The sequence below is a fragment of the Lutra lutra genome, chromosome 9 (assembly GCF_902655055.1).
Source record: "Lutra lutra chromosome 9, mLutLut1.2, whole genome shotgun sequence".
Lineage (NCBI taxonomy): Eukaryota > Metazoa > Chordata > Mammalia > Carnivora > Mustelidae > Lutra > Lutra lutra.
Genome location: NC_062286.1, coordinates 39,806,882 through 39,831,593, shown reverse-complemented (window position 1 = coordinate 39,831,593; position 24,712 = coordinate 39,806,882). Strand labels below are relative to the sequence as shown.

The window sequence follows — 24,712 nt, the reverse complement described above, 5'->3', positions numbered from 1 at the left end:
ATTACACACTGACTATAAAAAGAAAGTAAGTCCAGTAATATTCAAAGTATGTGAGAAAGAAAAATGGAAAAATAGCTGTTTTTCATACACACACACACAAATGCCACCTAAAAAATGTAGAATAAAGGATGCAATTACAAAATCCCCATGTTGGGGTGCCTGGGTGGCTCAGTGGGTTAAGGCCTCTGCCTTCGGCTCAGGTCATGATCTCAGGGTCCTGGGATTGAGCCCCGCATCGGGCTCTCTCTGAGCAGGGAGACTGCTTCCTCCTCTCTGTCTGCCTCTCCAACTACTTGTGATCTCTGTCAAATAAATAAATAAAATCTTAAAAAAAAAAAAAAAGAAAATCCCCATGTTATGGGGTACCTGGCTGGCTCAGTCAGTTGAGTATCTGACTCTAGATTTCAGCTCAGGTCATGATCTCAAGGTCATGGGACTGAGCCCTGAATCAGATTCCATGCTTAGTGGGGAGTCTGCTTGAGATTCTCTCTCTCCCTCTGCCCCTCCTAATCCCACATCGCCCCCACTCTCGCTCACTCTCTAAAATAAATCAACCAATCTTAAAAAAAAAAAAAAAAAAAGAAAATTCCCATGGTACAACTCCTACTTAATACCTGATTTAGACTAATAATCATCAGTGGGTGTTAAAAACTTTGGGTTACTAACATAACACTAAACGTTAACTACACTGGAATTAATTTTTTAAAAAACTGGATATTCACATAGCCTCACAGATTCCCTCTTAAGTGAAAAAGTATCTTACAATGGATAGATATTACTTTAACCAAATTTAGCTTCACCAGTAATGGGATAAACTAATACAAAGTGTCTACTGATGACATACAAATGGGAGGTACATATCACCCAGGCAATATTGTTTAATTTAAATCTAATCATGAGGAAACAGACAAATCCAGAATGTAGAACATTTTATAAGCCAACTAGCTTTTACTCTTCAAAAATTTATCAGGGAAGACTACTTTAAAAAAAAAAAAAAAAAAAAGGGCAGGGAACTGCTCTAAAGAGAACATGAAAGGAAGAAAACCAAACCCAATTCATGAACCTTGTGTGAGGTTCACAACAAAAATAAAACAAAAGCATATAAAGATATAAAGGATATTTTGGGAGCAAGTGGGAAGTAGGGATTATATATTAAGTATTACTGAGTCAATGTTAATAAACATCTTGGGTGTGATAATGGTACAGTAGTTAGGTAAAAAATTCTTGTTCTTAGGAGACACATGGTGATATATTCAGTGGTAAAGCAGAACTAAGATGACTAACATTTATTTTCAAAGGGATCAGCAATAAACAAACAAAAAACATTCAGAGAAAAGAAAGAAAAAAGATAAATATACACATAGAGAAGATAAAGCAAAGGTAACAAAATACACTTTGTGAATTAGAAAAATGGATGCTCATTGTATGGTTTTCAATTTTTCTGTAGTTTTGTAATTTTTAAAATTAAAGTCAGGAAAAACATAAGTAATCAGTGTGGCTAATATGCTATAGTTGATTTTACTTAGATGAATATACTACTCATAAATGACTTAATACTTAAAAAAAAAAAGAAAGAGCCCACCATGAAATTCTTCTCCATCAAAGCTAACCAAGCTAAGAGGCTGATTAATGCCACCTCTGGCTAGTATTGGCATCATAATTCATCTTTTTGTTTTTCCTCATGAGTCAAGGATCATGTTTGACTTACCTGTAAAATTAACAAACTAGCAAAACACCTATAGCATTCAGCCTCCTCATCAAAACAACTTAACATTGGAAAAGCTGTAATCTTCTGGTTTTAAAATAATTTATTTCATAGGTCTGTTTTAATTTCATGTCTCAGAGCATACATTATTTAACCAAGAGGTGCTGGACAAAGATTGTAAAAAGGGAGGAAACATTTAGGATAAGAAACTGCCTCAATTCCATTAGAATTTGATCCTACCTTGTGAAGTCTTGCTAGGATAAATTTCTATCATACTTCTTTTGTGCTTACAAAAAACATTAACTTCTGAATTTCCAATGTTGTAAATAAAAATTTTTACAATTAAGTATGCATTCAATTGACACACAAGGCAACCAAGTAATTGTCATCAACATTAGCATAATGTGTATTTCCTGTCACTGCACTAACATTAAACTAAACTTCAAACCACAAAAACATTGTGACTAACATTAAAAAGGCAAGCTGTAAGATACTCAAAGCTTATAAAGGACAAATTGCACATAGTTAAGATGGGACATCATTTGACAAGGGCTGGTGTTGTGCATATGGCTGCTTTTTTTTATAAGAAGGCCACCGGCAAACAGGGCAACAGTGTCGGCCTCCAGCCAACCACATCACAATGCAATTCTGATGGAACACATGACCACAAGGCAATCCCATTAGCAAACATCCATCTTCAAAATTCTCTAGGCAAACAACACATTCAGTACAGTGCAGCATATCAGCAGGCCAAGTTAACCAATCAGGTTCCATATCTTCATTAGTATTATATGATCCATATGACCTCCCCTTCCTTTCATATGGGCTGGTCTGACAATATTTATTGGCACATGAACAAGCCTCAGCATCACAGTGACTTGCTCTTCCTGGAGAATTGTGAACTATGCTTTGCTTATCTTCAAATACTTCCTTTTCATTGCTAAAAGTGTCTGTGCTCTCGCTGTCTGAGTCATTTTCATTATCTTGAGAACCCTCCGACATTTCCTCTTCAGACTGGACTCCAAGACATTTAAATCGCCACATTGGCAAATTTTTTATGTAATCAGTTGGTATCAGAGGGTGAAGCCAAAGGTCAGGGAAAGCTAACCGCTCCAAGAATAAGTCAGGGTCTTCGTCCCAATCAGATTCTACAGGAAAGTTCTGAAAAGAAGCAATCGGGTGGAAGAGGTAGCTGGTGTACCAGTCCCACAGACTTGATAACCATTCTAAGTTATTGGCATTGACTTCATCATTGTTGTTGTTGCGCCGTCTCTTCTTCTCAAAGTAATCGATTAGTAAACCATGTCCAAGGTATGTACTGAGAAATAGGGCTGGGTGTGAAGAATAGAACATCCAGTCTGCCCTCACCCATGAAGCCAGTGTGGTTGTATTGGAATATCGCAACAATTTTAAGCTATATTCATAAAAGCTATCTAAGTAAGGGAGCTGTAAAAAGCCCAACACAGGTAGCCAGGAAATAATTAATAGAGAATTGTATGTCCCTAAAGTGCTTATGAGAACCACAAATCGCTTTATGGTTGCTCCTTGTGTGATAAATAAGTCCATCCACGCCATAAGATTAACTAGAACCAAGCTCAAAACAAACAGATCATTTACTTCAGGTTGCAATGAGCGCAAAAATGAATCCATGGCCTGAAGGGATATAAATTCACCTGTGTGGTTTCCGTATCTGTAAATTCCTTCAGGAGTTCTAAGAATGTATGACGGCATATTATATACACCAATATCTGTCATGTAACTCTTATTGTCCCAATTTTCCACATTAACAAAAATAAACTCAACTCTTCCAGTAAACTTTATACTTAGTGCAGAGAAGAAAGCTGGGGGTTGGTCAAGGTTTGCAAATAGGTATATTTTTACCCAATACTGATCACTTTTATTCCATTCTTCTTTCAAATGTTCAGCATTATAAATGGTTTTGATCCGAGAAGCTGCGTGAGCAGTTATCCACTTAAAAATGTGCTCTACTTCAATTTTGCGTCCGCTATATTCTTTAAGCATGACTTTCCCCTTAGAAGTGCTTGTTTGTGGGACAGACATAATGAGTGTGGATCGTACCCAGCCTCTTCTCCTGCAGTATCTGTAAGAGAGTAAACTTTAAGTGAAAGGTGGGCTCACGGATGAGCTAGCTGCTCATCTTCACTGTTGCACAATTTGTTTTCCCCTAATGAACTTCATTGGCACTGAAAGATACTCTCTCCCCAAAACCAAATAACCTCCGAATAATCAAAAGCAGTACCAATAACTGGCAGTCATACAAGAACAAAAGCAAGCTCTCTTTTTGTAGTTTTGTTTCATATCTCTGTTTCTTTCTTTTTTTTTTTTTTAAGAAAAGGCTAAATTTAGTCAAGGAAATCAGTAAATACTTCAGCATCTTTTATGTGCCTACTACTTCATTATGTGCTTATAAGATCAAAAAAATAGGAAAGTAATTCTTGTTCACAAGGAATTTAAAATCCTAATAAGGAAACAAAACAGAAGTATAAAACCGTATATATTCAATTACTAAATAAGGTAAAAAAAGGAGTATCACTGACAGTTTGAGCTGGTGAAGATGTCATGAAAGGTTTGGGAACTGAATGAGGTCTTGAAGGTGGTTAGATTCAGATGGGCAAAGAAGAGAGAACAGATTATCCTACATGCCAAGTCCCCGACTTGAATGCAAGCTCCTTGAGGGTAGGAGCCAAGCTCTACCCACTTATTAACCCAACCACCCACCCGATACCTGACACACATGGGCACGGTAAAAAGCAATTCATACAAAAGCTCACCTAAGAAGGAGCAAGTCCCATACTTTCTTGTACTCTTTCATCCCTTTAATGAAGATCATGAAGAGGAGTATTTAATGCAGATGAAACAAAGTAAGTTTTCAGATTAAGAAGAGATTCAGTTAGAGGATGAGTAAGTATAGAAGAATTTAACTAAAATTAAATCATTTGTTGTTTTTTTTTTTAAAGATTTTTTTTTTTTCTTGAGAGAGAGAGAGTGAGAGCAAGAGAGAACATGAATGGAGTGAGGGACAGAGGGAGAAGTAGGCTCTCCGCTGAGCAGGGAGCCTGATGCGGGGTTCAATCCCAGTACCCCGGGATCATACCTGAGCTAAAGGCAGATGCTTAACTGACAGCCACCCAGGCACCCCCATTTGTTTAGATTTAACCAGTGTGGTCATGACTCCAATCCTTTTGGAAATGGACAAGTTCTTGCTATTTGTGACAACACCTTCCCCCTAAAAAACTAGATGAGAAATGAAAGGAAATACTGAAAAACAAAAACAGTTGTTGTAGGACAGAGGAGAGATTGTAGGTGCAGCACTTCCCATTTTTTAAAAAAATGTATTTTTTTTCCCCAAAAACCTACCATGTGAAGTTTTATGATATGTAAATTTAACTCAATAAAGTTGGAAAAAAGAAAATCTACCACGCAGGTACATTTTTTTCATTACAGATTTGTAAATGGATAGTAATGAATATTTAACCTCTTATTTTGCTATTTAAAATATTGATATAAAAATCATAAAATCAGGACACCTGGGTGGCTCAGTGGGTTAAGTCTCTGCCTTCGGCTCAGGTCATGATCTCAGGGTCCTGGGATTGAGCCCCACATTGGGCTCTCTGCTCAGTGGGGAGCCTGCTTCCCCCTCTCTCTCTGCTTGCCTCTCTGCCTGCTTGTGATCTCTCTGTCAAATAAATAAATAAAATCTTTTAAAAAAATCATAAAATCATAAGTGTTACGCTTTACTTAGTAAACATGGATTATGTGTGTGTGTGTGTGTGTGTATACTTCATCATGTGTGTACACACACACACACACACACACACATTTTAAGTTTTATTTAAGTAATCTCTACACCCAATATGGGGTTCAAACTCAGGACCTTGAGATCAAGAGTCACATGCTCCTCTGACTAAGCCAGCCACGTGCCCCAGCATGGATTATATTTTATTGAAATAAGCACACTACATTTATATGATCAGACTGAAAGGCTCAACATAGGTCATATGGTTTTGTATTAATAATACAATTAAAAAAATAATACAATTAGTTGTATCTCAGGAATTTTGTGATATAACTTCAGATAAATGAAGAGAGTATGTTATGTCATAAAGACAAGGTTAGTAATGACTGAGAAACTACCTGGGTGACTCAGAATCACAGACCATGACTCAGCTTCTTGTTGAGTTGATTCACTTCCTTAACAGTATAGATTCCACTAATATCAATACTGCTTTAAGTGAAACGGTTCTAGAATTATAAATTCCTACAAAGAAAATATCCTGTATCCCTTAACCCTGTATTTGTATAATGCAAAGTAATAATTCATTGACATGAATTCTATTTTTACCCTCCACCCCCAAAAGCAATAAGTCAAATAGATAATTGCCTTATTTACATCTTAAATATCTTTAAGTAGCTTTAATTTTTAAATTTCATATGACACTTGTGATGACACATTTCTACTCATGGTCATTCTTTTTAATCTTTCTATAACTACCTCAGAGAATATTGGCTACTGAGTTGTGCCATAAATTAAATGCCAATTTTCTGACAGGAAACCTTACTGTATAAAATAGGCAAAGAAGGTCTTAGTGAATACATTTCTTCATGTAAAAAAAAAATGTATCACGTGCTTTCTTTTCAGTTCACAGTTGGGTGATGGCTTTAAGTTTAACCTTCCTGATTGATAATACCATAAAAATAACCTCTAGTTCTTCAAGTAAGCCTTTTGAGATCTCCTAGAGAATTTGAAGACTAAAATGATAGAAAACATGGTTAGTTTGTTACTCCAGTTTCTTGTGTGACATTCAATACTTAAAAAGAAACCTTAGTGTTTCTGTTTATGTAATGTGGTTTCTTCAGATGAGGTCATTGGCCTCACTGACTTTGCAGGCCCGCTCTCCAATCTCCCCTTCACTTTCCCTTCTCTGCTTATTCCACCGGCCCTCTACCCTTTCACTCTCACCATAAGCCCTCCTGACCCACTTGCCTTTCAGCTCCTGCAATTTCAATGTTCTCCATCTGCTCTTTACTATCCCCCATCTCTCCAACCCCTCAAAGACACACCCCACCTTGTTTTCTACTTTCTTCAAGAAATGACAAGAGAATAGATGTTAACAGAGGGGTTTTTTTAGCCCTGTAAGCTATATTGCTTGATTGGGGAATGAGAGGTAAGTTGAGTATGTGAACACAGAAATTAAAACTGCTGCCCAACAGAGTCAGGTGCTGCCTGAAGGTGGTGGCCCTGAATATTCTTAGGGCAGCTAACAAGGTCAGGAAAGTACTGCTATCCAATGGGACCAGCACATCAGAAGAGGGTGCCCTGAGACCACCCCAGAGAAGGAACTCCAGTAAAGAAACCAATACAAATAGTGGAGCAGAGAGCTTGGTGTCTATAAAAATCTGAAATGAAGATGATGACTCAATTATTCAACATATGATTAAAACACTTGCTGAAAAACACTATTCCCTGCCCAGTCATACATTCCTTTTTTTTTTTTTTTTTTTTTTTAAAGTAGGCTCCACGCCCAACATGGAGCCCAGTGCAGGGCCTGAACTCACGACCCTGAGATCAAGACCTGAACTGAGATCAACAGGTGGACACTTAACAGACTGAGACACACAGGCACCCCAGCATTGACATTCTGAACACACTTTTCCATATCTATTTTATTCTTCTGTATCTCCAAAATCCTCAAAAGGAGAAAAAAAATGATCCTGACTAAGCACAGCTTTTATGGCAACAATAGTTGTTACTCTGGTTGTTAAGACCTTCCCAATAAAAGGAAATATGAATATGACAATATTGAAACTGATGAGTAGGGGTGCCTGGGTGACTCAGTGGATTAAAGCCTCTGCCTTCAGTGCAGGTCATGATCTCAGGGTCCTGGGATTGAGTCCCACATCGGACTCGCTGCTCAGCAGGGAGCCTGCTCCACCCCCCCCCCACTGCCTACTCGTGATCTCTCTCCCTGTCAAAAAAAAAAAAAAAATCTTAAAAAAAAAAGAAAGAAACTGATGAGTAACTATGCATCAAAACCTTCACCTTTGGATGAACCATATGTGCATGTGCAGAGGGAGGAGAAGGAGGAGAGGGAGAGGCAGAGAATTCCAAGCCGACTCTGCATTGAGCACAGAGCCCATCACGGGGCTTGATCTCATGACCCATAAGATTATGACCTGAATGGAAATAACAAGTCAGACACTTAACTGATTGAGCCACCCAGGTGCCCCGAAAAGTGTTTTAATAACAAAAAATAGTTGCAATCAACACAAAAAGCAAAATTCTCTAAAAAATGATCTGTTCTATCATAAATAAGAGGTGAGATTATTTGAAGATGAAGGATTTAGAGAAAAATATATGGATGTTGCTTTTACTATCTCTTTTCCATTCTTCAGCTAGTACAGACTCAGAGTTTTTCCAAAGAAAAGCTAGAAAAAGTTGCATTAAAATCTGTTAGACTCAATTATGATACTTCTGATGCATTCTGCTTTATAAGATTACACCAAAAAAAGTCAAATACTACTGTTTCCTTCAGTTTTTCATATTAATAGATTATCATTTTCTGTTGTGCTTAGTTTATTTTTGAATTCTTAATGTTATATAACAATTTATATTAGACTATAATATATGTTTAACCTTTATATTTTCTAATATATTTATAAGTTACAGTGTTGAAATGTATTAATTAGCTCATGGATTTTTTACAATCAATTCTGAATATTTTTTGAAAAACAATGATACTGGGAGCGCCTGGGTGGCTCTGCCTTCGGCTCAGGTCATGATCCCAGGGTCCTGGGATCGAGCCCCACGTCAGGCTCTCTGCTCCACGGGGAGCCTGCTTCTTCCTCTCTCTCTGCCTGCCTCTCTGTCTGCTTGTGATCTCTGTCAAATAAATAAATAAGATATTAAAAAAACAATAGTGATACTGACTTTTGGGATTACCTGAAAAAAAAAAATCAAAATATTGGTACTTTAATTTGTTCTGGTATAGCAATTAGTAGTATGGGGGAGAAAGATCTTTCACTCAGAGACTATTTGGGAATGATGAGATCAGACCAAATGCAATTGTCTTTGATAAATAAAGGACATTAGAACATTAACACTAGGGCTGTTCTGGACATTTCAACAAAAGACATTAGATATGATCAAGATTCTGTGGTGAAGAGGAGAATGCAAATTTTTTTTTTCATTAGAACATTAACACTAGGGCTGTTCTGGACATTTCAACAAAAGACATTAGATATGATCAAGATTCTGTGGTGAAGAGGAGAATGCAAATTTTTTTTTTTTTTTGAGAATGCAAATTTCGTGGGTAGATGAGGAGACTGTGAATTAGGAGATACAAGAACTTTCTTATCTCCAGTTCTTTGGGGGACTCTACACCGTAGGGTGTGGATCACACCCTATAATACCAAAAAGCAAAACAATCTTGAGGTAAAATGAAGCAAACATGGATTTAAAGAAGAAAGGAAAATCTGAGTAGTATAATACAGTAGTATTGAAGGGTTTTCTACAGCCTAACGGGCTTCTAACTGGGGACACATATAAGGGACATAGATAAATCAGATCTATTACTTACATTAGAAACTACCCAATGTTGTGGGGTTTTCTACATTCACATCATATGTCCCATCCTCAGCACTAAACAGAACATGGTGTACATGCTAATCTTTTATTAAATATTCACTGAAAGAGTAATTAAATGAATGAATATATGTAAAAGTTAAAACTTGATGGCACTAGAAATTGATATAAAAAGCATTTCTTAAAAAAATTTTTTTTAAAGATTTCATCATTTATTTATTTGACAGACAGAGATCACAAGTAGACAGAGCAGCAGGCAGAGAGAGGAGGAAACAGGCTCCCTGCTGAGCAGAGAGCCTTATCCGGGGCTTGATTCCAGGACCCTGGGATCATGACCTGAGCTGAAGGCAGAGGCTTAACCCACTGAGCCACCCAGGCGCCCCAAAATAAAAAGTATTCAAAGAAATAATTTAATAATGAAACAAGAAATAACACAACAGATAAAATACTGTAGACGATGACAAAAGAAAAAAGAGAAATGCCTGCAAGGACTCTTGTCTGAGAAAATGGGAAAACAAAACAAAACACAACAGTAAAAGGAAAGGTAGAAAGGATACATGCCAGATGAAAGAAAAAAAGGATGAATCTGAATTTGGACAGTGTAGGGAAAAGGACACATGTAGGAGTAGGGCAGATGGAAATGAGCATCCTCACGCAAACTAGAGGTTAGAATTATGACAAAAGATTTCAATCAGTACAAAGCTGTAAATGTGCTGAAGTCTTTTTGGGAAGAAAAGTGAAACTAAAAGGATTGAAGACATAGTCTTGAGTCACCCCCACTAGAAAGAATATAGAAGAATGTGATAGAGAAAGTCACCTCGGAAAGAAGGTAAATAGCTGCCAGTTTATCAAACACCATTAATCAAGCACCAGTATAACTAAGAGTGCGCGAAACATTATGATTAGCTTTTAGTTCGAATAGGCTTCTCCTATCATTGTCTTCATTAGTTAAGACAATTCTGGTCAGAACTCAAATTCTAAGATATGCCTAATCAACTCACCTGGGGTCACTGGAACAATTAAAAGTGCCTGTTCGTATTCCAAATCTTGACACCTTTTTCACCATTTTCTCCCAGTGGATTTTACCAACCAAGGGACTTCTGTCATTTGCTATGACCTGTTTGCCCAGAAAGAAAAACAGAAACTTTAATTACCTAAAATGAAATCAAACTAACCACTTACTATCTATAATACACTTTTATCTTTTGCAACAGGTTCTGTTCCCAATTACATCATCACTGCAATTCTTGTAGAAAGAACAACTGTCCAGCTGACAAGGCTTAAAACACTGAATACAGTGCATTAAACTTCCACACTCTGTGGCAGTTACATAGAGGGGGAATCAAAACCATATTAAAAAGCTAGCCACATTCTTCACCCTGTAGGTCTATTCTCTAGAAATAAGTTACACAGGAAGTAAATGGCCTTTGGAGGCATTTCTCTGCTCCAAAAATTTTAAACAATAATCCAAATAAAGCTGACTAGAAATTATCATATGTGGGTTCAATGAGTTCAAATTTCACTTTTTTAAAGTGTTGTTAAGGATCCGAGAGTCAAACACATGTTTTCTATTAAACTATGCTTTAACTAAACCAATACTATTACTTCTACAGCTTTTTCTTTAACAATCATGAAAAGGTTCTAACATAAAAAAAATTATCGTAATGAATTCTACACTTCTACTTCAAATCTGCAAATAGCTTTTAAACACAAGTTAAGACTGGGAGAAGTAAAAGATGTTTTTAAAAAAAGAAAAGAAGGAAAAAGAAAAAACTCTAATAAATTAACCTCCAAAATGAGTCATGGCTTCTTAAGACTTTCTAATCGTTAACACCTTTTCCTTTTATTCCCTAATCTTTCTGCTTTGAATGAAGGCAGGACTTCAACAGACACAGCAATAAAAAACAAAATTACATGTTAAAAACAAAAACACAAAAACAAACAGGAACTTAAAGGAAAGTCAAAATGTCTCTAGTCTTCACAAAACCATCTGTTTGATTTATTTTAAACCTAGGGTATATAGGCCAAGTTTATTTTTACAAAGGCTATGTAACTGATGTTATCTAATTCAAAATTACAACACAATACTCGGGGGTCCTTTCTAGGAGGAAGGGCCATTTTCATGTTCACAATGCCTCCAGGAAATGAAATCCCAGGTGCATGAGTGAAATGAGTGCCAGTATATACCCCTGGGAGACACAAGAGTGGTATAGCTACCTCATTGCGGCCTCTCTGCTGGGAAGCCTAACAAAGGGCAGCACAAAGAGACAGAGCACGTGGTGGTGACAAGTGACTTGAAATTCACTTTATGTCCACTAATCCCTGCCCTACACCATTGCTACTATCATCCCCACATCTACAGAGACTTACATGCTATACATAACATTTTATAGTAACTCTGATGCTTCATAAATACACAAACATATACACAATTTAGAGCATTAAACAAATGGTTAAAATGTGCTTTTTAGTAAAAATAGAGGTCTTGTTGAGGGAGACATGAATTATTTATTCAAATGCTCAGATGGTGGAGGTAAGCAGAAAAAGGGTAATCTGAGGACATGAAAGCTCTTTCTGAGGAAGTTCATGCCAGTTATGTTACCCGCTAAGTCCCTAGTTTTCATTTTTCCATGGTCCAAAAGGTTTGGATACATTTTATCTGAATAATCAGGAGAAAAAGCAGGGCAGGCATTTCTTTTCCTTTTCCCCCTACTACTCAAGAGTCAATATGGTAGTTCTTCTTTCCAACAAGTAATCAAAGAAATCACGAACTTATTTTTCAGATTACTAAGAAGGTTTAAGAAGTCTCCGTGCAATCATATACCACCCTACTCCCTACTTTTAAAAATAACTCTTTTTTTTTTTATTTTTAAGATTTTATTTATTTATTTGTCAGAGAGAGAGAGGGAGAGAGAGCAAGCACAGGCAGACAGAATGGCAGGCAGAGGCAGAGGGAGAAGCAGGCTCCCCGCCAAGCAAGGAGCCCGATGTGGGACTCGATCCCAGGATGCTGGGATCATGACCTGAGCCGAAGGCAGCCGCTTAACCAACTGAGCCACCCAGGCGTCCCTTAAAAATAACTCTTAAAGAACTTCTTTGCACTCCCATTTCCTGATCAAGGCTGCAAATGACCCAAACATTTCAGGTCAGTGTTTATAATGACATTCCATCAAGGGGTTGATTAAGAGGTTGTTTTAATCAATGTAAGGTATGGCCCTAAATCTAGGGGCATCTTTCAGTGAATATCCTGACCACTGTACAAGTATCTTTCAGACTTATAAGAGCTCAATTCTAGGAAAGGAAGTAGGAATGAGAGGGGGTCATTGGCAGGCACTGCTGGTTACAGCATAGACAACACATGTTTGTGATCAGAGGTAGGAACATCTGAGCAGGTACATGACAATGTGTAACCCCAGGGCCTTATTTATTCAGCAAGCTGTACCCACACCTGCTTTTGAAGAGTTTAATCATCCCTAACACAGAGGGCCACACAAAAATGAAAACTCCTGTAGGCATTCATTGCATGAAAGCATTTTATTTAACTCTGAAGTTATATTTATGCAATTAGAAATTGCTCTGTTCAATGTCCTATATAGTTCTATTATTCAACTTAAGGTTTGGCATAAATTAAATTTTATAGAAGTTGAATTAAATCACCATTAAAAATTTTAATATTTTGGGGCGCCTGGGTGGCTCAGTGGGTTAAGCCACTGCCTTCGGCTCAGGTCATGATCTCAGGGTCCTGGATCGAGCCCCACATCGGGCTCTCTGCTCAGCCGGGAGCCTGCTTTCCCCTCTCTCTCTGCCTGCCTCTCTGCCTACTTGTGATCTCTCTTTCTCTGTCACATAAAAAAATTAAAAAAAAAAAAAATTTTAATATTTTCACAAAATAACCCACCTGGCTGAGTCACATGGCACTAACAAATACTCTAGGCCTATTACTACTGTGTCACACCAGTAAGAGTTCCCAACTTACAGCTCATATCAAAAGTATGCATGATGATTCTGAGTGGCACTCACATTGCTGGTCTTATTAAAAGTAGAGACATATTCCTTGGCAGTTCAGGAAAGATGTGTTCTCTGCAGGAAATATTTTCAGGACTAGAAAAAAACTAGATGAAAGTGCAGCCTGAGTTCCAAGTCTGGAACAGAGTTGGTAGCATAAGCTGGAAGTGAAGGAATCTTACCTTCTTTCTTCCCTAGGTATCTGCCTCTCTAACTGGCATTCCTACACTTGCTCACCATTGCATTTCCTGCAGCTAGTACAGTGTCTAATTCATTTGGGTACATTAAACATGTATGCTGACCTAAATTATTTCAGCTTTTTACAGCTTAGTAACTTCATTCTTTTATATCTGACTAAAGTTCTCTAAAGCCACCAAGTTTTGGTATGTGTTATAAGTCCCTTCCCTAGCAACCTATCATCTGGAATATTTTCTGGACAAACATTAGCACAAACAGTACCTTGCTATGCAATTGTATATTAATGTTTTGGACCCCAGTCAGATATGAGGACTTTCAATTCAATGAATTTAAAAATACACTTTTTCCAGGGGTGCCTGGGTGGGTCAGTCAGTTAAGTGACTGCCTTTGACTCAGGTCATGGTCCCAGGGTATTGGGATTGAACCCCGCACTGGGCTCACTGCTCAGCAGAGAGCCTGCTTCCCCCTCTCCTTCTGCCTGCTGCTCTGCCTACTTGCGCTCTCTCTCTGTCAAATAAATAAAACCCTTAAAAATTATATATATATATATATATATTTATACATATATGCGCTTTTTCCAGGAAAAAAAATCACCACAATTTTCCTAGGTTCCACTTCACAGTCTAATAGAGTTCTTTAGGATCTCCTAAGATGCTAGCACCATCACGGGCCATCTAACTCAGCTGAAAGATAATCATATACTAAGATTTTTACTGGTCTACACATTTTAGTAAACCAAACTCTAAGCTGTCTTAAGGCACAGGCTATAGTTTATTCACCTTTGTACCCTCAGTGCTAATCCCAAGGTTCAGTTGGCTCATATTAGATTTCAAAAAATATTCGTTACATGGTTAGATGAATGGATGAAACCAGTGGTTTGCAGGTAGACATTAATAACTAGCTCTCCAAAAGAAAAAGGAACTTCTTATTTCTATTACTGTGATTTCCTTGGTATAAATACTACCATATGTGCTTTCAATTTCCCAACATGTTATCTCTGAACATGGAGCTGGGAAGAGATGTTAACAATCACCCTTCATGAAGCAGTATAAGCTGGCTCCAGCACACCATGCATGGAACTAGACTGTTGGATAATGTGATGCTAAACCGCCCATATTCTCTGATGTCACCTAGTGTGGTCGGTTAAACTTTCAAGAAAACTACACCTCAGGTTATCGTTATTCCCTTCCTCCCTGTATTACAGGTGTTACATTTGTATAAGAAAAAAACCCATATACTTTTGCCTAATTTTTAGAGGTGGGTTTTATTACTAATCAGAACATCTGCCATATAAATCTAGGCTAAATTAAATAACAAAACTCCATAGAACAGGAATGCTGGGCTATGATATTTTCTGCATCTGTCAGTATTCATTATTTTTTTAAAAGATTTTTTATTTATTTGTCAGAGAAGAGAGAGAGGGAGAGAGACAAAGCACAAGCAGTGGGGAGCAGGAGGCAGAGGAAGAAGCAGGCTCCCCGCTGAGCAAGGTTTCCCCCCGCCTCCCAACCCATGCAGGACTCGATTCCAGGACCGTGGGACTGTGAACTGAGCCGAAGGCAGATGTTTAAACCAGTTGAGCCACCCAGGTGTCCCCCTATATTTCATTACTAATGGGGAGTTTCTACTTTCAAAATCATAGCCCAACTTAAATAAATATATGCAAATTTTATATAAGATCATTAAACGTGAGGATGAGTGATTGATTGACAGAAACAAAATTAAATGGCATTTAATTATTTCTTTGGTATCCCAATTAGCTTTCTTTATGAGTAAACAAAAGTAAAAGTTTTTCACCAGTACAAAATAAATGATAAAATGGCTTACCATGTATTTTACCTTTAGGGTAGTGTCAAGAAAGACACTTATTTACTTTTATTTATTTATTAATAGGTTAGACTCTCCATGGAAAAAACGATTGTCTAGAACAAAGCTAAACAAGTTTTAAGACAGCTATTAACTCTTTTTAGCCAAACACGAGATATAGTAACATAATACTTCAGCAAATATTGACCCAAAGCTTTACTTTAAATCACAAGATGTTTTTCACTGCTACCTCAATTCTAGTGACGGTAAATTCCTTATGATGGGGATAAAGCCAGTAGGGAACAAATATCACAGTCCTTCTTTGAACAGGCTGAGAAAGGAGAAATAGAAATGTTAAGATAAGGATGAACCCAAAAACCCACAGAGCATGCTAACTTTTCCATTTCAGAAGCCTAGCCACTGTTCCATCTGCCTCTCTAAGTGTTTTCTGAACAGGAAAAAAAAAAAAGTAACTATCTTTAATTTGTGACGCTCAGAAGATTAGGTGGTGGTAAAAACCAAAGAATCCACAACACTAAAAGATAAATAACTGACGAGAGATATGAGCTGAGGTTAGGAACAAAGTAGGAAAGCTCAGAATGTTACAAAGAACTGTTAGAAAAAAAGAGGACTCAGCTGTTCCATGGGTTACATAGTATATTGATGATAAAGATGTTCCATATGTGTTGCTGCCTGGAAAACTAAAATTAGTTCTTTTCTTTTCACCTCATATTACAGAGAATACAGGACAGACATGGAAAAGCTTGACACGAAAAGGAGCATCCTAATACTCTGGTTCAATGTAAGGATAATTCATGGGCCTTAATACATCTTAAACAATTAAGAAGAGAAAAATAAAAAGGCCATTAACATGTATCATGCAGAAAATAAAAGCATGAATTGCACATAAGATACAAATTATAAGAAATATAGGAAGAATTAAATAAACTATACAAATTCAATTTTTCTTGTGTAGTATCACAATTCCACATGTGGTGTCACCAAAAAAGATAATCAACCTAGATTACCAATCTATAATCTATAATCAACCCAGATTACTAATCTATTCAGAAAAATGAATTTTTCTATGCAGAAAAATGAAATGACCACGTGATAGAATAGCTAAGTCATATACCCATTTATTAAAGTTACATTTTCCCTAAATAAGCAAATCCAGACATCCTTTCAATGACATGATTTATAAATCTAAAGTGTTTATTATCAGTTATATGCCATCTAGCTACATTTTTTTCTCAATAAATGCAAAAGAAAACCACAATTCATGGGAGTAAAGTATAATATTAGAAAAATGGGAGGAAAGGAAAGAACTCTGATATGCTTAAATATTTCTTACACAGCATACCTAAAATAAAAGCAATATAAAAAGGACTGAACTGGCCAGGATCTATGCATGATCAAAAATTAAAAAAAAAAAAAAAATGACAAAGCAAACTGAAATTAGTCAGGTTCTTTTAAAGTAAATAGAAATGAATAATTCAAATCACTAAGAAGAGAATTTTTTAAAGTTATCATAAATATGACCTGAGCTGAAAGAATGACAAGCAACCGAGAGAATACTTATCTTGTTTCTAGCAGACATTTTCAATTTAAAAACAAAAAACCAACAGCCCTCTTTTAAGAGCTTAAACCAATGTTTGTGCTAATTAGCTTAGCTGGTGACTTCAGAATGCCAGAAGACAGGGTTTCAATCTCAATCTTCTCAGTTGTCCTGCCAGAGATTATTCTTCTAACCCAAGCCAGCCATCTGACAGATGTAAGCGACTGGCCCCAAGGGACACAAGCCAGACACTGGTGATCAGTGCAAACCCTGAACGTCATTAGAAAAATTAAATGTATGTCCTACTATCATTAACACATGGAAAACCACATAAATACATTCCATTTTCCTTAGGAGTCATTTTTCAACTACTAATACCTTATGAGGCTTAAAAAATATTTTAGAGGAAAATAATTTAGAGATTAGAATTTATAATGCTAACATTCACTATCATTCATTATTCTACATTTCATTCAGGTGTCCCTTTATCAGAATTTTTTGCCACTCTCTATCTCATTCTTCTTCTTCTTAGTATTTTCCACTAACTTGATGCTATATTAAATATTTACTTATTTATTGCATACCTCTCCCAACTGGAATGTGAGGTGCCTGAGAAAGCAAGGACTTAGCCTGATGTATGTTCCTGGTATATCTCCAGGGCCTGGCATACAACTAACTGCTAAATAAACTAGTTGAATTTTGTCACCTACTAACAGAGTTTATGTTTATCTTTATTATTATTTTTTAGATTTTATTTATTTATTTGAGAGAGAGAGAGAGCGCGTGCGCGAGTGCGCAAGCAGAAGAAGGGGCAGAGGAGGAGAGGGAGAGAGAATGTGAAGCAGGCTCCACGCTCACATGAGGGGCTTGATTCCACAACTGTGAGATCATGACCTGAACTGAAACCAAGAGTCAGAAGCTTAACCAACTGAGTTACCCTGGCGCCCCCACGGTTATCTTTTTTTTTTTTCTCCTCAAGATTTTATTTATTTGACAGAGAGAGAGATCGCAAGTAGGCAAAGACAGGCAAAGAGAGAGGGGAAGCAGGCTCCCTGCTCAGCAGAGAGCCTGATGTGGGGCTTGATCCCAGGACCCTGAGATCATGACCTGAGCTGAAGGCAGAGGCTTAACCCACTGAGCCACCCAGGCGCCCCCCCACCCCCGATGGTTATCTTTAATTAACATTAAAGAGCAGTGAAGGTCCCTGCTCAGCTGGGAGCCTGCTTCTCCCTTTCCTTCTGCCCAGTCTCCCCTGCTTGTGCATGTTCTTTCTCTCTCTCAAATAAGTAAATAAAAACTTCTTTTAAAAAGTCTTAAAAAAAAAAGAACATTAAAAAACAGTAGATCATTTATAAGCCTAGAATATATGTTAATTAGTGAACCAGAATATGTTCATTGTCTATAGGCAGAATCCTATATACCAAAAGAAGTATCTGAACTTTGACAGGCTTTTTCAAGTTTGGAAGGTGTTCAGCATCTATTAGCATTCATCTTTATGGGATCACTCAACATATGGAGAAACATTTAGATAGAGAATACAGATAAATGGGACAGGCTATCAACTCAGTATCAGTAAATAAAATTAAAAATTATCAAAGCCAACAAGTCTTTCTTGATCAGACCATCAGATATAAATATCTGGGAAAGGAAATGGAATAACTATTTACTATAAATTAAAGCTTTAGAGATGCTAGTTTATTTTTCAAATACAATTAATTGACAGAGAAATAACTAGAATTTGATGGATAATGCACAGACTACACCCATAACCTCCAGGTTCTCCCTTTGCTGAATTAAAAATTACAGAATTAGATTATTTGACAGGTAAAAGGTCAACACAATAGGAAGACTGCATGTCAAAGAAAGTGGTGAATAGCTTATGTAATCACCCGAGAGAATCCCAACCTAAATTCTTTAATCTTTAACTCCGTGGACCACAGTATTATTCCATTCTCTTTACATGTGTAGTTTTATTTGAGGCCAGTGTACAAGACAAAATCTGTCTATCCATAATTATATTGCAAATCTACGACAGGACCAGATCTGCATCTAAGGTTTCTGAACTCCTAGCTTTTTTTTTTTACTGTGTTTTGACATTACTGTCCTCAGAAAGAAATATGAAGAAGCGCTTTGATTTTTATACTGTGAATCAACTTAGCCAACCCTAGAGTGGAATGACAAGAGTAGTAGACAAGAAATCTGGGGCCGTTGGGATTGATCCTGATTCAATATCATAATTTTAGCCAAAATCATGCTGTTAGTTTATTTGATATTTTACTTTAAGTGATCTTATATTTTTTAAAAATTTAACTTTAGCCTTGCCCTAAATAATATTTATGAAATTACATGTTCAATATAATATTGACTTTACTAATTTGCATTAAAATCCATAAATGATAATGTATGCCCACTCATTTACCATGAGTGATATATAAAGCACACTCTGTGAAGCATGAAAGACTATTTTTTAGGCCCTTCATAGCTCTACATAGCTCTAATATGCTAATTAAATTTCACAGTTTTGATATCACAAGAGTTTAGGGTTTAAAATGATCATTTCATCAATTTCACAAGCTGAGTAATGAGCACTCCCCACCATTTCCCACAATATCTCATCCTCTATAGTCACAAAGTTGTCTATTTCCCCAATAGAAGGATTTTCTTACTTTGACTTCCAGGTTCTTCCTTTAGATACAAAAACCGCTTGGATCACTGAATTAAAAACTGTTAACCAAAACTGAAACAGTGCAAATAGCTCAACAAAAGGAATATATCTGTGTGTTTCTTACTTTAATGAAGATCCAACAACTACAATGGATTTGTCAACTCTGTTTTCCCAAAGCTTTCTCTCCCCCCTCTTCAATTTTCATTTTCTTCGGTCTGCAAAACCTCTTTAAGAGGTCACTGGAGCCTCCCTATGAGGGCTGACTTATGTTTAAGAAAAATGACACAGGTACACAGAAGTGTCACTAGCTGGCTAGTGAATACTATTCTGGTAAAAAATAATTTTACTTCTATCACTGTTTCTTATACCTGAACCAGCCAGATGCCATCCTTTGTGTCTTCTACAAGCTCATAGAAGTGCATTTCACCACTGAAATTGGTACTAGATACGGATTCAGATGCTTCTTCTTCCTTGAGGGCAGAATAGAGCTCACCTTCCATCAAGTCACCTGAAGAAATTAAAAAAAAAACCACCAGTTAGATTTAAAATTCTACATTCCTGGGGCACCTGAGTGGCTCAGTGGTTAAACGTCTGCCTTGGGCTCAGGTCATGAGCTTCCAGTCAGTGGAGTCTGCTTCTCTTGCTCTCCCTTTGCCTCTCCCCTGTGCTTGTCCTTCTTCTCCCTCAATGAATAAAAATCTTAAAAAAAAAAAATCTACATTCCCAACTTCAATAATAATTCCATTTTACACTGTTAAAAAATCTTATCACAGCACCTTTCATCTCAGTCTATAAAAAAGAAAAGTAGAACCTGAACATACCCATTTAAGATTCACTCAGTAAATATGTCATAAGAACCTACTAGTGTCAGGCAAAAATGAACAGACAAAAATCCACCTTTCTCTGGAGCTTATATTCTAGTGGGGTCATCACATAACCTGTTAGGAAATTACTTAATTTCCTGCAAAGTCCAAAAAGCCGTCAAGGTATTATTTCGTTTTGTGTGTAACATGCTGGGCTTCAAATAATTTTTAAACAGTATGATTTATATACTTCTGACTCACAAGATTTAGAAATGGGTTTACAGAGTTTGCCATTATCACTTGCTTAAAATAGCATAAGGCTTTTAAGACTTAAAGGTTAGATACAAAAAATTACCTGTAAGAAAAAAACCTCCACATTAATACTCAAATTTACAGTGTAAATTGAGAGCTTGTGTCATCAAATAAAAAGTAAACGCTACTGTCAAATTACTTTAATTTTTGCCTTAATGTTAAAACAAGCACGACTGCAGCAAAATCATTTACAGCAAACATTTAAATTATAAAGTTAAATTACTACACCAAGGCCTCTCTGCTATAAAATGTGTGATCCTAGTCATGTTGTTGTGAGCTGTGTGTATTCTTTAAATGATATGTGCATTCCTTGTATACCCACAGTGACAAGTATTTTTAGGCCCAAAGGAAGCAACACTAAATAAAAGTCAAAGAAAAAAGTGTTACTAATTTTTTTTTACCATGAGAAATGATTGGCTTTGGTAGTTCTGATACTTCTAAACCTAGAAATTCATTTATTAGAGATCTACTTTACTCATTTCCCATCCCCCACCCTGTGGTAGAAGTCACCATAAACCAGTGAGTAAACAAGAGGCAAGGAAAAAAAATGGGTTTTACATTTTCTTAAAAAAAAAAAAAAAAAAAAAAAAAAAAAAAGCATCATATCTACAGAGGGTTCCCTCCTCTACTCCAGTAGTGAGATACAAATTTGACAACCCTCAATCTGCAAATATATAGTGCTAAAGTCGTCTGGAGTTAGTATTCTTAATGGCTACAGGGTACTAAATAAGGAAAAAAACTGTCTTGTAAAGGACACAGCAGACAGATATATTTGAAACCATAAAGATAACCATCAGTTTCAACTGCTTCCTACAGCAACCCAGAATGTCTTTCTCAAGTTACAGTACATTCCCCTTCTAGACATTTACCTAAACAAAGATATATTTTGTCCAGGGGTGAAAAAAAATTAACCATATTTCTCATTCAATCCTACCCCCAAACCAACAGTCACTGACAATGCCACTGCTTAGATGTTAAATATTCTCTTAGCTATTTCCATTCTATTCTCAATCCATTTAAGTTGATGCAGCTGTATCCGACTTTTTTTTTTTTTTTAAGATTTTATTTTTTTATTTGATAGAGACACAAGTAGGTAGAGGCAGGCAGAGAGAGAGGAGGAAACAGGCTCCCTGCTGAGCAGAGAGCCCGATGTGGGGCTCCGGGCTCCATCCCAGGACCCTGGATCATGACCTGAGCCGAAAGCAGAGGCTTTAACCCACTGAGCCACCCAGGCTGCCCCTGTATCCGACTTCTAAAAGGAAAAATAAAAGTTTACATCCAAGACATAAAGATTTCTTTAAACACTGACAGAAATATAAACTCTTCCAAAACAAGACAAGGTAGGCATTCACAAAACATATTCACTTTATTTTCACCATAAAGTATGAAAGCTAATACTGTATACAATTAATACTTTCTCTATAAACTCATGATTTAAAATTTAAATCTTAGCCCTAAATGCCGTCTTTGATATTAAGGATTCCAACATTTTTTCCTCCTGTCATTATGCTATGATTACTATCCTGACAAATACTGCTATCTACAGACAACGTTTTGGGGTTTTTCCTTTTCTTATATCCCTATGAATTTAAACCGACAAATAATGCTTCCTAGTTTGTCTGCAACTGGGTGACATTCCCTAATTTAAAAAAAATTGCTTCTTAGTAAACAATGTTAAGAACTTGCACTTATATCTGTTATTTAAAAAACAAAGCTTAAAAAGACACAGCAACACCCGGGCAAATAATTCCTGCCCTCTTCTCAAAACTGGATTCACTTTTTTTTTTGGTAGAAAACCTGGACAGCTCTCGGAGTAGTCGGCTTAACCCTTCCAGGTAATGTCTCATTCTGGAGGAAACAGCAAGTACGAGGAAGCCCAAGTCACCCCCTCCACCCGGTGGAGGGGCGTCGGATACTCGCCTGACTTCTCCACCAGCTCTCGGACATCTTTCTTCTCCGGTAGCCCTGAATATCCCAACCCCCGGCACTCCAGAATGGTCTTCAGCTTCTTGAAGCTCAGCGCCACCGGATCCACCAGCTGGGTGGCCAAGATGCCAGTTTCATACCACACAATGGCCTCAAAAAACCTGGCCAGGACGAACAGGACCAGAAAATAGAGGAGCAGGAAGAATAGCTTCAGCCACATCTTTCCCTGCGTCTTCTCTCTTTACAGAGAGCTCGGAAGACGAAAAAGAGGGGCGCAGAGCGGGGGAGTGTGTGCTCACGCCCGCCGGAGCGCGGGCACTGTCCCAGCGTGGTCCGGCCTCGCCGCCCTCACTGTGGCGCCATCGCCGGCCGCGGGGCTGGGGGTTTGGCTCCCGGTGCCGGGGTGAGGAAAAGAGGAGGAGGGGCCCAGGCGCAGAGCCTCGCGCGGGGCCTGCCAGTCAGGAGATGAGAATAAAAGGGAAAAAACTAGAAAAAGCCCATCAGTCAAACACCGAAAGGAGCGGGACGCGGGAGGGCCGGCGGGGAGGAACAAAACGAGGGACGTTACCCGGGTGGGGGGCACTGACCGAGGTGACGGGTCGGCCTTCCAGCACCGTAATCTCAGGGGGAGGGAAGAGGCCCCCCCCCCCCAAATCTTTCAGATCCACAAAGGAAGCGGGGTTCTGGCGGGAGGCCGGGGCTGGAGGGGCGGCGAGCCCGGGAGGCGGTTGGGGCCGACCGGCGGCGGGCGGCGGCTGGTCAGGAGGGCGCGGCGCTCCGCCCGGCCAGGCCCCGGGCCCAGCTCGGGGAGGAGCGGCCGCCGCAGCGCCGCGCCCGGAGCCCAGGCCCCAGGCCCCGCCGGCCGCCCAGGATACGCGAAAGGCGAGGCGAGCACCGCGGCAGCGGCTCCAGGTTCTCTCACGCCGGCGGGCGGCGCCTTTCAGGCGGGCGGGCACTGCGGCCCGGCCCGGGAGGGGGCGTCGCGGTCTCTGCAGAGAGAAATAGAGCGCGCGGGCCGACGGTCCTGAAGAAGAAAAGCAAAAACAGGCCTGAGACGGCTCCCCGGGCGGCCCTGAGGCGGCTTCCTGGCCTCGGAGCGCCCGCCCCGCTCAGATGGGCGGCGCGGGTCTCGGCCGCCGTCCCCGACGCCCCCGCCACCTCGCGAGGCCGCGGCGGTCGCCTCGGGAGCCGAGGATCAGCTGGGGCCGCGGCCCGGGCCGAGACATAACAACTGACGTCGGCGGCGGGGCGGGGCCTCGGGCGGGGCCGGGGCGGAGCCACGATGGAGAGCTCGCCCGGGCCGCGTTGGGGAGAAGTGGGCGTGCAGGGGGAAGCGGGCGGCTAAAGCAAGGGGTCTGGAAAGCCGTGCGGGGCCGCAACCTCGGTTGGGCTTCAGAACAGCTCCCAAAGTTGCCTGTCCAGTGCCTTCTTCACTCTTTCCTTTTGCCCTGAAGATGTTCAGCACATGATTTTGGGCTAAGGGTTGGACTTTGGACTCTGTCACTTTGTGTATTTTTCGTACAAATAGGGCAGTTAAATGATCCTCTTAAATCGGTTAAAACTAGATGAGTACGTTCATGCTAGGTCCTGGTGCAGTGGAAAAAATTGGGGCCCCTAGTCGTTTGAGAGGGTAGAAACAATGATTTTCCGTTTCTCGAGTGAAAATGTAGTTTGTGCTCGACGTGTATTGGAGGAGGTTTGGCCAAAACGGGAGTTAGAACCAGGCTCACTTGTCCCTCCTGTTATAATTTTTCCTCCCCCCTCTTCAATGTTAGGGGTGTTAAAAACCGGGTATTGGGTCGGTGAGTTCCCAGGACAAACATTGCTGAGTGTTGATATGTCCCTGTGCAAAGTTACATGTCTTTCTTTTGTTACCTTTCCTGAGTGTGGCCACTGCTAGCAAGAGGAACATATATAAAGTGAGTGATGTGGGTGACTATGCACTATCCAGTTCTGTATTTAACCTCCATGGAGCATACTCTTTTCTGTCAAACCCTGTGCCAGTCTTGAGGGAGAAAGAGTTTGCATAATTAAACTGAGGAGGCTGGCTTCTACCAGCTCCCTTGATCAGGAAAAAGACCCAGGAATTGTGCAAAGCTGCAAAGCCGTCAAATGTCCTGAACCAGGGAGG

At 38.9% G+C, this 24,712-nt stretch overlaps 1 protein-coding gene across 1 annotated transcript; it reads right to left on the bottom strand.

Moving 5' to 3' along the window:
- Nucleotides 1-707: 707 nt before the first annotated feature.
- Nucleotides 708-23,807, bottom strand: RNF103 (ring finger protein 103). The gene is made up of 4 exons (XM_047744200.1): nt 22,576-23,807; nt 19,909-20,048; nt 10,310-10,425; nt 708-3,806 (listed from the first exon to the last, which is right to left on the bottom strand). The coding sequence occupies exons 1-4, from the start codon at nt 22,799-22,801 to the stop codon at nt 2,231-2,233; spliced, it is 2,058 nt and encodes a 685-aa protein (XP_047600156.1). The 5' UTR covers nt 22,802-23,807; the 3' UTR covers nt 708-2,230.
- Between the last annotated feature and the right edge of the window lie 905 nt (nt 23,808-24,712).